We start from the raw sequence: 16,997 nt of genomic DNA on the forward strand, positions 1-16,997 counted from the left end.
AAAAAAATTAATAAAAGGGAAGAAAATAAAAGGAATGATTTCTTACCATCATGACGCTCACCTGTGGACTTAACACCACAAGAAACTGTTTCATTGTATGGAGGAAGCTGCAAAGAAAAGAAAATAAGACTTAATGATAGGCAAAACAGCTCTTTAAAAATAACATTTTATATTAATTTAATTAGAAATACCTTGATCATTTCAAAATTACACTTTATATTCAATTGTCCTAAGTGCTGTCTTGAACTTATATTTCTATATATACACACACTCATCCCTACACATTGTAGTTTGACACTCTACAGAGACTACTTTACCATAATCAGAGATGAGAGATAAAGACTACCATCACCTTGAGTTACAAACTCTAGAACAGGGGTGGGCAAACTTTTTGGCCCCAGGGCCACATCTGCAAATAGAAATTGCATGGCAGGCCATGAATGCTCACAAAATTGGGGTTGGGGTGTAAGCTCTGAAGTGCAAGAGGGTGCTCTGGGCTGGGACCGAGGGGTTCGGAGGACAGGAGGGGAATCAGGGCTGGGGTGCGGGAAGGGGTGCAGACTCCAGCTGGGGGTGTGCACTGTGGGGTAGGAATGAGAGATTTGGAATGCAGGAAGGTGCTCCGCGCTGGGATCAAGGAGTTTGGAGGGCGGGAGGAGGATAAGGGCTGGGGCGGGGGTTAGGGTGTGGGGTGGAGGCTCAGGGGTGCAGGCTCAGGGCAGCACTTGCCTCAAGCAGCTCCCAGAAGCAGCAACATATCCTTCTCCAGCTCCTACACAGAGGTGCAGTCAGGCAGTCTGCACGCTGCCCTGTCCCATAGGCACCGCCCCCGCAGCTCCCATTGGTCACGGTTCCTGGCCAATGGAAGCTGCAGGAGCGGTGCCTGGGGCAGCGTGAAGAGCAGAGCCCCCTGGCTGCCCCTACATATAGGAGCTGGAGAGGGGCCATGCCGCTGCTTCCAAGAGCCGCGTCAAACAGCCCCCGACCCTGCTTCCCGATTGGAGCGCCAGAGTGGGGCCCCAGACCCCGCTCCCCAACAAGAGCTCAAGGACCAGATTAAAATGGCTGGTGTGCCAAATCTGGCCCGTGGGCCATAGTTTGCCCACCCCTGCTCTAGAAACATGAGCTGTCCTCCAGTTCACTTCAGGATTCTCTGAGTACAGCAAAAACATACCAAGAATTAAGGGATGGAAGGACAAAGAGATTAAATAGCTTGCTAACATTCACAACAGAAACCTGTGGCAGAGCCATAATAGAACCCAGGCCTTTTGACTCCAAGCCCTCTGTTTTATCCACAAGTAGTATTGCCTTTGAAGAGTTGTAAACACTCTGCTTAAAAATACAGCAAAATTTAAAGCAGCTAGTCTGGATCATCTTAGCCTGTTCACTATAGCAAAATGAAGACTACTAGATTTGCACTGCCAGTCTAAATAGTGCCACCATGGTTACTGTCTGGATAGAGAATCAAGCACTTTGGTATAAAATGTAGGTTCCATTACCTGGAGCTAGTGAACGAATGTAACTCTTTCACTAGTTACATTAAAAAAAAAAAAGTATAATTGCCTACATATTAGTTTACCTTAAATATGCTGAAATTAAAGGATAAATAAATTCTACGATAAATATTTCACATCAAAAAGTAAGATATACTAAAGCTTTGCACCTATAGTACATTCCATGTGGTGTTAAATTTCATATTGCTCTTTAGCTTCTTCCACAAAGCTTGCCTGGTGGTCTGTAGACACATAATGCGTCACTGAGCAGGGGACCCAACTGAGTCCCAAACGTATAGGCATACATTGATCTTGAAACCCACTATGCTTCAAGAAATCTTAGGATTTTCTACAGCATCCATAATCACATTATACATGTGCTTTCCAGCTAAATTAGATCTGCATAGCAAGTTCCTTAGTGGAGCCTCATGAAGTCTTCTGTTCTTTTTTTCTGGTTATAGGAGGTTCTGGATGGAGATATATACTTTAAAAATAAAATAATTTTGATTATACTAGGAAAGCTTTCTTTACCAGCAAGCTCTTGCTATGTCCTCTGAGGGTGGCCAACTTTAGACTCCTCCGGAAGTTCATTCCACAGCTGAATATCTTAATCTGCTCTCATATATTCTGCCCTGGACATTATAAACTGCTTTGTTCCATGGAAGAACAGCTGTCTTGAAGGCTCATGAGAGGAGATTTGGTTGATAACATACAGGGTCTGGCTTTGAAGGTCAGGCTCACTGGTCTTGATTTGGCAATGGAAGCAGACTGGGAATCAGTGACAGCTCACTGAGAAGTAAAACTGACACATTTTTCACAAACTAGAACCTCTGCATCAGTTTCATCTTTGGCCCCGATATAGTACTCCAGTTTGGAGATAATGAAAGGATCATGATGGCCAGATCTTTTTTCCTCAGAAGGAGGGCTGAAATTTATAGCAAACTGAAAGTGAAAGGCATTTTGCACAATGGTGCTCTCTTGTTCATCTAGACTTAGTGACGAACTAACCGGATCATGTGGTTTTGCACCATTTTGATAAATGGGTCCAGATACCTTTTATGGGATGGATGAGATGTACTGCTGGGTGTCCTCAGTGCGCTACTGGCAGCACTGACATGAAATCTTACCTCACTTTGTGGTCTCAAACAGCTATTGAAGAGGAGGGAGGAAAGAATAGATGACTGGAGGACTCAGGGGAAGCATCTTCAAGTTTTGGGAGGAACTTGCTGAAACATAAGGAGTTTGTGCTAGACAGGAGGAAGAGATAAGTGGGTGGAATCCCTAAGGAGCCAATGAGATGTTGGAGAGTAAGGAAGAAAGAAAAACTCTCAACTGTCAGAAACTGACCCTGAAATTGATAAAATAAAATAATTACTAAGTAAAGTAATCTATGTCATGGAATCTATGGCTGAGCCTCAGCAATATTCTAAATGGTGGCAGGGAAAATAAATCCTTATTTAACTTAAAAAAAATTAAAAGTCTATTTTACTAGAAAACTCTTTGGTGATGAGCTAGCTGGGATAATTAAAATAAATTCTTTTTTGTAGAACTAGGGAATCTATTTTTTGCTGCGTGCATTTTCATTTAATTATTTGTACACATGTTCCCTGAATCCTCCCTGTGAAGGTTCAAACTGTGCTCAACTGTAAAAGCAAATCAAATCTAAGCTATTCAAACAAGCAGATATATGTCTTCCTTTGTTTGAACCAGTGTTTGCTGTGTAGACTGGCTGTCTCTTTCTTCCCAGCCTCTCCCCATATTCTCCCCCCTCTGAATAAAAGCAATCAAGCCTTCAAGCTTGCCACTGAAAACACAGGACAAGCTGCTATGCAGATAACTGGTACCATTGTCCTAAATGCTAATGGTTCTGACCTTAGAATGTCACAAACATTTCTCCACTGAAACTGATCCTTTCTATTTTCTTTAAACAATTAAAACATAAAATACTTTCTTGTATACTATCATGTAAAATTATTTTAGGTACAGTAACAGAAAAAAAAGTATTGAGACTTCTGTATTCCTAATGATCTATTCATATTTTAGACATTTTTAGCTCTATAAACATTATCCCTTCTTGGATGGAAGTGAGAATGAATGGGTGGAGAACAGGAAGATAAAGAGTAAAGTAGAAAACAGAATGTGGCTTAGCAAAACAGAAAAAAAAAATATACGCACTCTTTCTAGATCTTTGAGTAACTACAGGGCTCGGTGACAAAACAAATACAAATGGACAAAGCATGACAGATGTTCAAATTCTATTCCACAGTCAAATAAAAGAGTAAACTGTCTCACTCACAAAAAGTATTAAGTCAAAATATCTGATATAGTTACTCTTTCAAGGCCAATGCTCATGTTGTTCAAGCTATTATGAAGGTTTTAGTAAAGTAACCTCTATGTCTAAATCTTAAATATATTTTAGGCATGTAAGTTTGAAGTGCCTAATTTTAAGCTCCCAACTGTTGATTAAAGTATCTGAATCTGCACTTAGATTTGTAATGACAGATTTATACTCGTTCATAAGCTGATTGGGGGGGGGTGGTAAAAAAGGGAAGCACCAGAAAAGGGAGTCGGCTTATGAAAGGGTATAGAGAGGGAGAGGTGGGACACAGCCCCTCCGCCCCCAACAGAGGGAGCACGGAGAGGCAGCACAGCCAGCAGAGACAGAAGGGAAGAGGTAGGGCCAGAATCTCTCCACTTCTGGCCACACTGCTCTCCCCCCAGCCACTGAAGGAGCAGCTCCAGGGTTGGCAGGCTGCAGCCACGCCGCCCGGCCGCAGCCCGCTGGAACATGCTGTGGCCACGCTGCCCGGCCCAGCCCGCTGGAAAACGCTGCAGCCACGCTGGTCAGCCTGCCAGAGCAGATCCGACCAGGACAGAAACATCCTCCACTGGCCCTCTCCAGATAAGGTGGGAAGGAATGGGGAGAGTGTGGGGGTCCCGGGCTAGGGGCGGGGTCATGTGGGGGTGGGCACAGGTGTTACTCCGCTGACCCCCAGCTTCTCCCCCCAAAACATTTCCCCACCAGTTGTTGTCCCAGCCCGTCAGGGTAAGCAGCTGGAGGGCCAGGACACTTTGTTTACTTAGGTTTACCTCTGTGCCCGCGGATGCTTGAGGTAAACAAACCATCTCAGCCCACCAACAGCTCATCCTGATGGCCCAGGAGCCAAAGTTTGCTGACCCCTGAATTATAAGGTCGGCTTATGAACAGGTCATAAAAAATTTCCATTTTTACTTATCCATCTTGGAGAGAGGGGTCGGCTTATAAACAAACCGGCTTATGATCAAGTATATACGGTACTTACCTGTATGCACCCAAGTTTGAAAATTTATCTTTGTATTATCAAAAGAATCCAAGATGATTTATGATTATAAAGTCATAATTCTCAATGAAGTGCTGAAAGATTTCAATTTTACTGCATTTTTGCAATTCACCTACGCTCAGCCCACATTCCTTCCATGGTCAAGGCAAAACAGATTTGCTTTGCAAAAGTCTATGTTCAGTTGTGATTTACAGTAAGCTTTATGATTAATGCTTTTATCTTCTTTATCACTAATTTTAAAAGTGGCTTAAGAAAATGCAACTTTCGAAATAAAGAGAGAAAATAAAATGGGGGGGGGTTAAATTATGAAATCCATTCTAAATTATTCCTAACTAATTATTTCCCTCACCATCAGTAGTTTGAAATGATTCACTACCACCCAGAGTAAAATTACATAAAACAGGAAATTATATCATGACTCAAATGATCTGTTTTTCAATAAATTGGGGTTCCTCAAAATTGGGATACCTTATTTAATTTCATGGATGAGTGGAGAAGGCACACAGTGATGTGCAGGAGAAAAGCGGCACAGTGGAGGGTTGAAGGCAGCTGATAAAGGACACATCACTAGCTGGGGTTACTCGCACTCTACCCCACATGTAAGCTTCTTCACGACTGCCCCATTGGGCGCCTCTGTCAGTTTCCTCTGTTCTACCAGAATGTGCTTTGCTTATCACTCCAAGTGATGGTGAGCACACTGAGGAAATCACAGTTCCAACGTAAGTCTGTCAGCTAAATCTTGCAAACCACAGGGATACCAGTGTACTAAGGCTTCAGATACTTCACCAGGAGCCCTAATGAACATTTCTGCTCCTTCTTTAGCTAGAGTTCTTAGAAGATACTCCCATACTTCTTCAGTAAACTTGAGCATCAAAAGGCAGCTTTGAGGGAGAGTTCTAAAGGGCCAAATTTGGAGTACGACGGAAGGGTTATGTTTTCCACAGTTCAACTTCAGGACAATACAAAAAGGCCTGATTTAAGACACTAGCAAGCCATAAGAGCTATCAAGGGCTCAAAATGAAAGCAGAGGAGTGCGCATATTTTTTCTTATCCCTTTGGAGGCGCTCTCACCTCCAATCAAGAAGCTTGATGAGAGAAGCAAGGAAGTCCTGATAACTTCTTTTTTTTCCTTTTTTTTTGGAGCAGAGTTTGGAGTACCAATCATGTGTATTTGTCAACTTCATAACTAGCTTGTAGCAAAAGGCACTATATGTTTCCCTTTATTCTTTCTATCCACCCACTGCCAAGGATATAGGAATATTGCTCCTGCTGGTGTGCTCTAAGGCGGAGGAAGTAGAAGATTAGACCAGAAAGAACTCGGCAGTAACAAATATTTTGTACTCCTGCCCAGTCTTCACAGAAGAGACAGTCATGCATCACTCCAGGCTGGTGTTCTCCAACGCTGTGGAAACTATATTTTAATCTAAAACTTGTTTTTGTGGTAAAAGGACAAACTATTTGGTGTTTGTGAATCCAGCAAATGAATTTGTTTTCTCCAGTCTGTTGGCAGCAGAAACATTTGTATATAGCTTTACCTTACTCACAAAAGCAGGATGTCACTACCTACCTGTTACGTTCTCTTCATGCTGGCCTCACCGCCCCTTTTTTTGCTTTCCTCCCCTACCCTTTGCATGTCTTCCTCCAACCTATTTTTCCTCATCCTCTTCTTCTAGTATCCTTCACATCCTTCATGCAACCAATATGAAAAGCTACCGGGGTTGTTAGCTATACACCCATGAACTTGAAAAGCAATGAGGTAGTGAATTTCTGTATGCCACAAAGAACTTGAAAATCAAAATACTACAGTAGAACCTTAGTAAAACACATTAATGATTGACAACAGAGCTTACTTTATAAATATATTCATTCGGGGGAGAGGGAGGATTTTCCTCCCATTTACATGCAATTGAGGGTTTGTTTTGTGTTGGAGAGAAGAAGAGCGTCAGAAGAGAGAAGTGAATATTTAAAGTATTTATCACTTTCTCAGTTTTGTTCTTTGTGACCTTTACCTTTAGGCCAGGTTTGGTCATACAGGGATCTTGGAGGTTCTTGGTCTTTCCGACAGGACCCAAAAGATACCTCCTTTCACTCTCCAGTGCTACCCTTGGTATGAATCCAAAGAGTACAAAGCCTGGGATCTACTCGAGATAACAGCTACCAGGAGGCAGAAAGCTACACCAGGCACTGTAGTGAGAGCTCTACTCTTCCTCTTTGGCTCAAGAGATCTGGGATCTCACCTACAAACAGGAATGTTGCTGAAAAAGTTGGTACTAAGTCCATCACTGAAAAGTTAATTAAAGAGAGCTGCTCGTTCCACTGAGCAGATCTTTCCTTTCCAACTCCAGCATGCAATCACTACAATTGCAGATATCCCAGCAATGAGGAAGGGAGAAAGAAGAAGCCAGGATCCTTCTCTCCACATTTCAGACACTGACTCTAGTGTAGAGTAAGGACAGAATAAGAGACCATTGCTTAACAGGGACTATAGCTGCCATATAGCTGGACAGGAAAAGAACTGCAGGAGAAAGCAACTAGTGTGCGATCAATATGAATGCAAATTGAAATTATATTCTAAGGAGCTCTACAGTGTACAACTGAATTTTGTTAATTCACAAGTGAACAATAAAAACAACATTGATTGTTGTTTTTTTAATTATATACTAGTAAACCTACTACATTTGTGTAACACAATATGCATCACGTCATCCTCAGGTAAAACACTAAAACATAGTTCTTACCTCAACGGAGCATCGAGGAGTCACAAAGAATTGATTAAATTCATCAGGGCTGAACTCCCCAAAGATATACTAAAAAAAGAAAACACATTGTTATATGAGGATTTACACTTTGTCTCATTAGCAAATTAAAGGTAAAATGATTTATTTTTAAAAGAGCAGTGACATTTTAAAGCTTTGTGCATGGCAGTGGGAACTAAAACTACTATCTTTGCATCCCTGCTCTCTTTCAGATTCCTTTCTGTTGCCCTGAGCAAGTTACTTAATTTTTATAGCCTTGTCTACAACAAGCTTTTTCTTACAATTCCCACTAGTAACTGGGACTCCAGTGTACACTGACAGTTTTACAGAAGGCTCCCATCACTACAGGTCTTAATGTTAAAAAAAGAAAGATGAATTTAGAATTTACAGAAAATTCACATAGTAAATGACACAAAATCCCCATGAAACTGTCTAACAAATTGGGTTTCATAAGGCTCAGTGTTGGGTCCAATCCTATTCAGAGACTCAGGACCAGTCTAAACTTACAGTGATCCACTGTAGCACTTAGTGAAGACACTATCTAAGCCGATGGGAGAGCTTCTTCCGCTGGCTTAGACACTCCACCTCCCAAGAGGCAGGAGCTATGTCAACATGAGACATAGCACTATCTACGCAGGGGTCAGATCCACACCTCTGAGTGTCACAGTTATACTGACATAAGTTGGCAGTGTGGACCATGGCTTAGGATGTGGAACTAGTTGAATGGTGTCCAAATATATAGATGATGCAAAGTAAGGTCATTGGCACAGTTTATATTATTAAAAGATAGACTGGGAATTTGAACAAACTGAGGAAATAGGTAGAGGACTGGAAGAGACTAGTTTTCAATGTCTAGAAATATAAGAGGATACAATGCATCAGACAAAGTAGCCACAGAAATTGTTGTTGATGGCCAGAGAGGGCCCAAAAAAATGGTGATGTTGCCACAAAGAATTTGACTAGGTGCTTTTCCTCAGCAACTTCCAATGGCAACAGTGAAACCCTCCCACATCATCCACACCTCCCTCAGAAAACCCAGATGAACAACAACGGTACCAACGCCTACCCATGCTCCTGATAAATCCTCTTGGCCATCCAGAAATGTACATATCCAAGTCTGGAGTTGTGTTACATAAAAAGTTATCTGAGAGTTGAAAATGTGAGTGGCTGTTTCATCTATAAAATCAAAGGCTGGGTTGTGGTAGATTATATAGCCCTATTGCATTTTACATTTTTAACTCAGTTTCCTTTCCTTAAAGAAACAATAAGTGGATACACTAGTAATTCAAAAAGGAAGTTTAAGCTGCAGCTCCAAGCAACTGCAAAAATATGCATAAGATTTAACATTTTTGAACTTGGAGTCTTAGAAGAACCTGATAAAAAGTATTTCTAAACATAAAACTTAAGTACATACAAATATCTTCAGTTCTCAATACTTCACACAAAAGCCATACATAAAAGCTATTGTTCTCAAGACCAAAACAATCATAAGATCATAAACTACATACATAAAGTAATCTATCAGCTTGAAGTTAAAGATCAACGTATGAGACCATGAAAACATTAAGTCCTTGAAGGATTCTTTAAGCAGCCGCTATATATCAGTTATTCAACACCCAAAAACATCACTTAACACCTAAAGAACAGAACCCTTAAGACATATTACAGCGAATTGCCCCATAGCTCTTAGGGTAGGCCTACACTTAAAACACTGCATTTAACGTCTCCCAAAAATGTTCCTAACAAAAACATTTGCTGAATCATAATTTGTTTTTATGAGACTTCTTAGGTGCAGGTACATAGCTGAGCCACAGTAGATGTACTGAGGTTGACGCAGCAAGACTGAAGAAACTGAATTACTTACATTGATCCAAACAGACCTCCAAGCAGCTGTCTCAGTGCCAGACACTGACCACCCTGGTCACAATTATGAAACCCACAGAAAAGTGGTCATGGAAACTAGAAGCCCCCCACAACCCCTCCTTTAAGCCTTGCAAATTTTTGAAATACCTTTTCCTGCTTGTCCATCTTGGTGAGCACACCTAGCAGCTCTTCACTGTTGTATGCAACTGCCCAGCTGACAATGCCAGCTACATGATCCATATCTGGTCGAGCTTGGAGTATACAGGAGATACTGGGTCTCCTGAGCCTGTGGGGAGAAGAAGCTGTGCAAGCACAGCTACGAACAAGCTACGGAATTGTGGACATTTCTGAGCAGACTGCAAGGGAGATGCAGAAGGGTACAACAGGGACTAGCAGCAGTGCCACATGAAAGTGAAGGAACTGTGTTAGCATATCAGAAGGCCAGGGAGGCCAACAGTTGATCCAGTACCAAAACTTAGACCTGCAGCTTTTACAAGGAGCTGCATGCCATGCTTGGCAGAGACCCCACTGCCACCCTGCAGACCACCATGGATACCTCCAAGAAAGCTGAGTCATAGGACCCTGTCATGAACAGCAAGGATGAGGAGGTGGAGGAGGACAGGGGAGATCTGACTAGGGCATCCAGCTATGCTGCAAGCTAGAACCTGTTTCAGACTCCTCTGCAGTTCAGTCAGTCCTGGCAGTCAAGCATGGGTGAACCCAATACACCTGAGGTTCTTCAGTTAAGTGTGTAATTGTACTTCCCATAACAATAACATGTACTGATGGTGCCCCCAATATAAGAAGACACAGCTATCAACTTTTCATTCATTTACTAGACGAGGTAGCAGTACAACAAAGAGGCAGTGTTATCTGCTTTTCACTTCTCTCTAAAGTTAGGCAAGAGGGGCCATGTAGAGCAGTTTATGTTCGCAGGGATGTCCCTTGAATCCTTCTGAGGGCTTGTCTACATCACAAAGTTGCAGCGCTGGTGAGGGGGTTACAGCGCTGCAACTTAGGAGGTGTACACATCTGCAGGGCACCACCAGCGCTGCAACTCCCTGTTTGCAGCGCTGGCCGTACTCCCGTTTTGTCTCGGGTGTAGAGGATCCAGCGCTGGTGATCCAGCGCTGGTAATCAAGTATAGACACTTACCAGCGCTTTTCTTGACCTCCGTGGAATAAGCAGGTATCCCAGCATACCTGAGGAAGCCTCTGGTGATCAAGCTGGTTTCCTTACCCGGTTTGCTCTCGCGTTCACCGAACCCCGAGCAAGCAGGTCTCCTTCCCTGCGGTTTGCTGGGTGGTTCGGGGAACGCGAGAGCAAACCGCGGCGAAGCTGGTCTCCTTTCCCGGTTTGCTCTCTCGTTCCCCGAACCCCCGAGCAAGCAGGTCTCCTTCCCTGCGGTTTGCAGGGGGGTTCGGGGAACGCGAGAGCAAACCGCGGCGAAGCTGGTCTCCTTCCCCGGTTTGCTCTCGCGTTCCCCGAGCAAGCAGGTCTCCTTCCCTGAGGTTTGCTGGGTGGTTCGGGGAACGCGAGAGCAAACCGGGAAAGGAGACCAGCTTCGCCGCGGTTTGCTCTCGCGTTCCCCCGAACAAGCAGGTCTCCTTCCCTGCGGTTTGCAGGGTGGTTCGGGGAACGCGAGAGCAAACCGCGGCAAAGCTGGTCTCCTTTCCCGGTTTGCTCTCTCGTTCCCCGAACCCCCGAGCAAGCAGGTCTCCTTCCCTGCGGTTTGCAGGGTGGTTCGGGGAATGCGAGAGCAAACCACGGCGAAGCTGGTCTCCTTTCCCGGTTTGCTCTCGCGTTCCCCGAACCCCCCTTGAAGCCGCCCAACAGCGCTGCAGTGTGGCCACATCTAACACCACTTGCAGCGCTGGTTGCTGTAAGTGTGGCCACTCTGCAGCGCTGGCCCTATACAGCTGTACTAATACAGCTGTAACAACCAGCGCTGCAAAATTGTAGATGTAGACATACCCTGAGAGATCTCAAGGAAAATTTCATGGAGTTACTGTGCAATCCTCTCCCAAAGATCAAGGAGACTGGCACAAGGACCCAGTGGTAGGAAAGCAGACAGGACTGGGAGGGGATGGGGCAGGTGTTGTGCTTCTGGTGGAAAAGGTACAAGAGTCTGTGACTACTAGAGAAAAAACTCTCCCCTCCAGAGACTTGGATGGAACCAAAGATTCCTGAATCTCACCATTCCTCCGCTGTCAGTAAATATTGTTAAACCCTCTGGCAAACTGCATCTCTGCCTACGTCCCCTTCAGCACTAGTCCACACAGAAAATGACAACTTACTAACAGTCATAATTCAAAAGGCAGAGGTCTGCTCACTGAATCTAAAGATTACAACCCTGCTGATGCCCGATGTGTCAATATGATGCCATATAGTGTAATAGCTTAATTTTTTAAAAAAAAACACGGAAATGATATAAAAAAGTGTTTAAAACATTACTGTTTTAAAGTCAATCACTGAATAGTTAGGAAATGCCACTATTAAAGACACTTATGCAACCATAATTCTGCCCACTTATTGTGCGTACATAATGAAAGATTATCATAAAGCAATCACATTCTATTTTTTCCACAGGATACTTGCCCCATTCAGTGGATTTTCAGATAGCCCGTTGACAAGGTCCCTCACCAAAGGCTCTCATGCAAAGTAAGCTGCCACTGGATAAGAGGGAAGGTACTCTCATGGATTGGTAAGTGGTTAAAAGATAAAAAACAAAGGGTAGGTATAAATGGTCAGTTTTCAGAATGGAGAGAGGTAAATAAATAGTGGTATCCCCCTAGGGTCTGTTCTGGGACCCATCCTATTCAACATATTCATAAATGATCTGGAAAAAAGGGTAAACAGTGAGGTGGCAAGATTTGCAGATAATACAAAATTCTTAAAGATAGTTAAGACCCAGGCAGACTGAGAAGAGCTACAAAAGGATCTCTCAAAACTGGGTGACTGGTCAACAAAATAGCACATTAAATTTAATGTTGATAAACGCAAAGTAATGCACATTGGAAAGCATAATCCCAACTATAAATATAAAATGGTGGGGTCTAAATTAGCTGTTACCACTCAAGAAAGAGATCTTGGAGTCATTGTGGATAGTTCTCTGAAAATATCCACTCAATGTACAGAGGCAGTCAAAAAAGCTAACAGAATGCTGGGAATAATTAAGAAAGGGATAGATAATAGGACAGAAAATATCATGTTGCCTCTATGTAAATCCACGGTACCCCCATATCTTGAATACTGTAAGTAGATGTGGTCGTTCCATCTCAAAAGAGATATTGGTATTGGAAAAGATTCAGAAAAGGGCAACAAAAATGATTAGGGGTATGGAACGGCTTCTGTATGAGGAGAGATTAATAAAACTGGGACTTTTCAGTTTGGAAAAGAGATGGCTATGGGGAGATATGATTGAGGTCTATAAAATCATGACTGGTGTAGAGAAAGTAGATAAGGAAGTGTTGTTTACTGCTTCTCATAACACAAGAACTAGGAGTCACCAAATAAAATTAATAGGCAGCAGGTTTAAAACAATAAAAGGAAGTATTTCTTCACACAATACACAGCCAGCCTGTGGAACTCCTTGCCAAAAGAGGTTGTGAAGGCCAAGAACATAACAGGGTTCAAAAAAGAAATAGATAAATTCATGGAGGATAGGTCCATCAATGGCTATTAGCCAGGATGGGCAGGAATGGTGTCCCTAGCCCCTGTTTGCCAGAAGCTGGGAATGAGCGACGGGGGATTGATCACTTGATGATTACCTGTTTTTTTCATTCCCTCTGGGGCACCTGGCACTGGCCACTGTCGGAAGACAGGATACTGGACTAGATGGACCTTTGGTCTGACCCAGTAGGGCCATTCTTATGTTCTTATGACAAGACAGACTTACTTTGGGGATGGATCAGGTTTGCGTCATGTAGGAAGCACCCCTGCCTCATCTGTAGCAGATGCTGGAAGGCATCTAATGAAGGAGGCAGGGGATTGCAGAAACACAAAGGTACAGTCTGATAGTTAAGGCAGCTGAATGCTGTCCCAAAGAACTGGATTCCGTCCCTGCCTCTGCCACATTGTTGGGTATCCAACTTGATATCCTGAGGTCTGATTTACAGAAGTGCACAATATTCACAGCAGTAACTGAAATCAATGGGAACTGTGCTTTGAACAAATGAAACTATATAAATGCTAAGTTATCAGGTCCTAGATGTTTCAAATTGGGCATTCTGAATTCACGGAAATTTCTAACCTTAGTTTCTGTGCCTCAGTTCCTCATCTGCAAAATGGACATAAAGCCACTCTCTCATCTCACCAGGGTGTTTAGAACATAAATTAATGTTTGACAAGTACTTAGAAACTATAATGTTGAGGACCATAAAAAAAGGCCCATGAGGTAATTAATGTCTCCAGAGCAGGGTTTGAATAGTGTACAGTGAATAAGGCATGGAGCCATACACTGAAAAACAAGGATAAAACAAAATATTGCATAGACTGCTCGTTAAGTGAACACCATTGAATCTCTGCTTTGAACAAGGAAGCAGTTCTGTGGGGAAAAAAATAGTAGATGACCATGTAATTAAACACTACCATAATGTATACGCACCCTGGGGCAAATACAGGTTGCAAAGGCAATTTTTAAAATCCCAATTTTAACAAAATGCATCTCTCTTTTTAAAAATAAGACTATTTAAAATTAAATTTGATATTATGACAGCTTATGTTGAGGTCTAACATTACTATAATCTATTCATATAATTTAAATTAAATTAAATACAAAAATTCAACCTGTATCTGTTTTAAAGAAAGTTAAACCACTGAACTGGTGGAAGTCACTGGCAAAGCACCTAGAACCAGAGTTTGTGGAAGTGCTAAACCAACTTTAGATTACAGTGGCCTGCTCTGCAGGTACAGAGGGATAATTTTCCTCATTTCAGTTTATTCAACTAGTTCAGTTCAACAACTACTTCACTCAAAACTGAAAAACCAACTGGAAGTTGAAACAGCAGGAAAGCTTATTTTCCTTCTTCCTATTCATCCCATGAATAAAAATAAGGTGTGAGAAGATGAGATCTATCAATTCTAAAAGCCTGAAAGATATGGTGATTAGAAACATCAGTCCAATTCAGTCAGTACACATAATACTTATTTTATTTAAGTGTGTGTGTTAGTTTTAAATGCAAACATATTTTGATAAACTTGTTTTTCTCTTATGTACCTAGCACTTTCAAGGTAGTTTTATTTAACTAATAAAAACAACTTTTAAATGGCTTAAATAATCTAATAAACTTCTTATCTTATAATCAGTGCAATATCATTATCTACTGCACATTTACTAACGCGCATTTACAAATCCTTTGTCTAATTTTAAATGGCCCAAAAGATGGGGGTTTTACTACTTTCCTTGGGAGAAAATTCCACAGTCTAAGAGCAGATCTGGGATTCTTTCTCCCTTAAACATGTAGCAAATGCCTATTTGTTAAACACTGACAGACCTATAAACCTAGACAAGACTTTTTGGTCTCTACCATCCCGGACAAGCATGGAGCCCACAGAGTTCTGGGCTACTATCATAAATGTTGCAAATACAAGACACACAATTCTCCTGTGTTTGTAGACCATCAGGAAGTATTTCAACAACTTGGGCTATGAGGATTTCTTCTAGGACAGTTTGCTGAGGGACACAGTGAAAAACAATTCAAGGTTGTTGGTGGCATTCTGGAACAGCTGCAAACGGTGAAGCGCCACTTCTGGGCCCAAGAAATGAGCACTGACTGGTGGGATCGCACCACAATGCATGTATGGGATGACAAGACATAGGTGCAGGTGCATAAATTCCGAATGTGAAAGGCCAAATGCTGAATCAGTGCCCCGAGCTCGCCCCAGCCCTTCAGCACAGAGATACCTTCGTAAGAGCTACACTGAAAGTGGAGAAGTGAGTGACAATCACACTCTGGAAGCTTGAAACATCAAATTGCTACCAGTCAGTGGGAAATAATATTGGAGTTGGAAAATTCACTGTGGGGTTCATTGTCATGTGAGTAGTTAGCAGGAGACGATTAACATGGCTATGCAGGATTGTGACTCTCACCAATGTGCAAGACACAGTGGATGGATGTGAGCAATGGGGTTTCCAAACTATGGTAAGGCAACAGATAGAATCAGAATATCAGGGATGGACGGGACCACAGGAGGTCATCTAATCCAACCCCCTGCTCAAAGAAGGACCAATCCCCAACTAAATCATCCCAGCCAGGGCTTTGTCAAGCCTGACCTTAAAAACCTCTAAGGAAGGAGATTCCACCACCACCCCAGGTAACCCATTCCAGTGCTTCACCACCCTCTCCTAGTGAAAACGTTTTTTCCTAACATCTAACCTAAACCTCCCCCACTGCAACTTGAGACCATTACTCCTTGTTCTGTCATCTGCTACCATTGAGAACAGATCCATCCTCTTTGGAACCCCCTTTCAGGTAGCTGAAAGCAGCTACCAAATCCCCCCTCATTCTTCTCTTCTGCAGACTAAACAATCCCAGTACCCTCAGCCTCTCCTCATAAACCATGTGCTCCAACCCCCTAATCATTTGTATTGCCCTCCGCTGGATTCATTCCAATTTTTCCACATCCTTCTTGTAGTGTGGGGCCCAAAACTGGACACAGTAGTCCAGATGAGGCCTCACCAATGCCAAACAGAGGAGAATGATCACGTCTCTAAATCTGCTGTCAATGCTCCTACTTATACAGCCCAAAATACCATTAGCTTTCTTGGCAACAAGGGCACACTGTTGACTCATATCCAGCTTCTTGTACATTGTAACTCCTAGGTCCTTTTCTACAGAAATGCTGCCTAGCTGCTCGGTCTGTAGTCTGTAGCAGTGCATGGAATTCTTCTGTTTTAAGTGAAGGACTCTGCACTTGTCCTTGCGGAACCTCATCAGATTTCTTTTGGCCCAATCCTCTAATTTGTCTAGGTCCCTCTGTATCCTATCCTTGCTCTCCAGCGTATCTACCACTCCTTCCAGTTTAGTGTCATCTGCAAACTTGCTGAGGGTGCAGTCCACGCCATCCTCCAGATCATTAATGAAGATATTGAACAAAACCAGCCCCAGGACCAACCCTTGGGGAATTCCACTTGATACTGGCTGCCAACTAGACACAGAGCCATTGATAGCTACCCATTGAGCCTGATGATCTAGCCAGCTTTCTATCCATCTTATAGTTCATTCATCCAGCCCATACTACTTTAACTTGCTGGCAAGAATAATGTGGGAAACCGTACCAAAAGCTTTGCTAAAGTAAAGGAATAACACGTCCACTGCTTTCCCCTCATCCATAAAGCCAGTTATGTCATCACAGAAGGCAATTAGGTTAGTATAGCATACATACCCCTCATTTTGGCACCAGCCCAAGTACATCAACAGAAAATGCTACTTTTCTATGGTTTTGCAAACACTGGTGGCTGCTCGGGAAAGTGGAAGATGCACGCATCTTTAAAAATACAGGACTGTTCTGAAAGCTGCAAGCAGGGACACACTTCCCAACCATCAGATTACCACTGGCAATAA

At 42.7% G+C, this 16,997-nt stretch overlaps 1 protein-coding gene across 4 annotated transcripts in view; it reads right to left on the reverse strand.

Annotated features, from left to right (window-relative positions):
* USP10 (ubiquitin specific peptidase 10) overlaps positions 1-16,997 on the reverse strand; it is a 72,525-nt gene that overhangs the window by 43,699 nt on the left and 11,829 nt on the right. For 2 of the 4 annotated variants that reach the window (XM_050923253.1, XM_050923251.1), the window contains exons 2-3: positions 7,552-7,620; positions 62-107 (exon numbers count right to left, since the gene is read on the reverse strand). In XM_050923253.1, the coding sequence (XP_050779210.1) occupies positions 62-107; positions 7,552-7,620 (115 nt within the window). Of the gene's footprint in view, positions 1-46; positions 108-7,551; positions 7,621-16,997 lie in introns of all 4 variants that reach the window. The other 2 variants (XM_050923252.1, XM_050923250.1) reach the window with 1 other exon arrangement.

The sequence above is a fragment of the Gopherus flavomarginatus genome, chromosome 14 (assembly GCF_025201925.1).
Source record: "Gopherus flavomarginatus isolate rGopFla2 chromosome 14, rGopFla2.mat.asm, whole genome shotgun sequence".
NCBI classification, from domain to species: domain Eukaryota; kingdom Metazoa; phylum Chordata; order Testudines; family Testudinidae; genus Gopherus; species Gopherus flavomarginatus.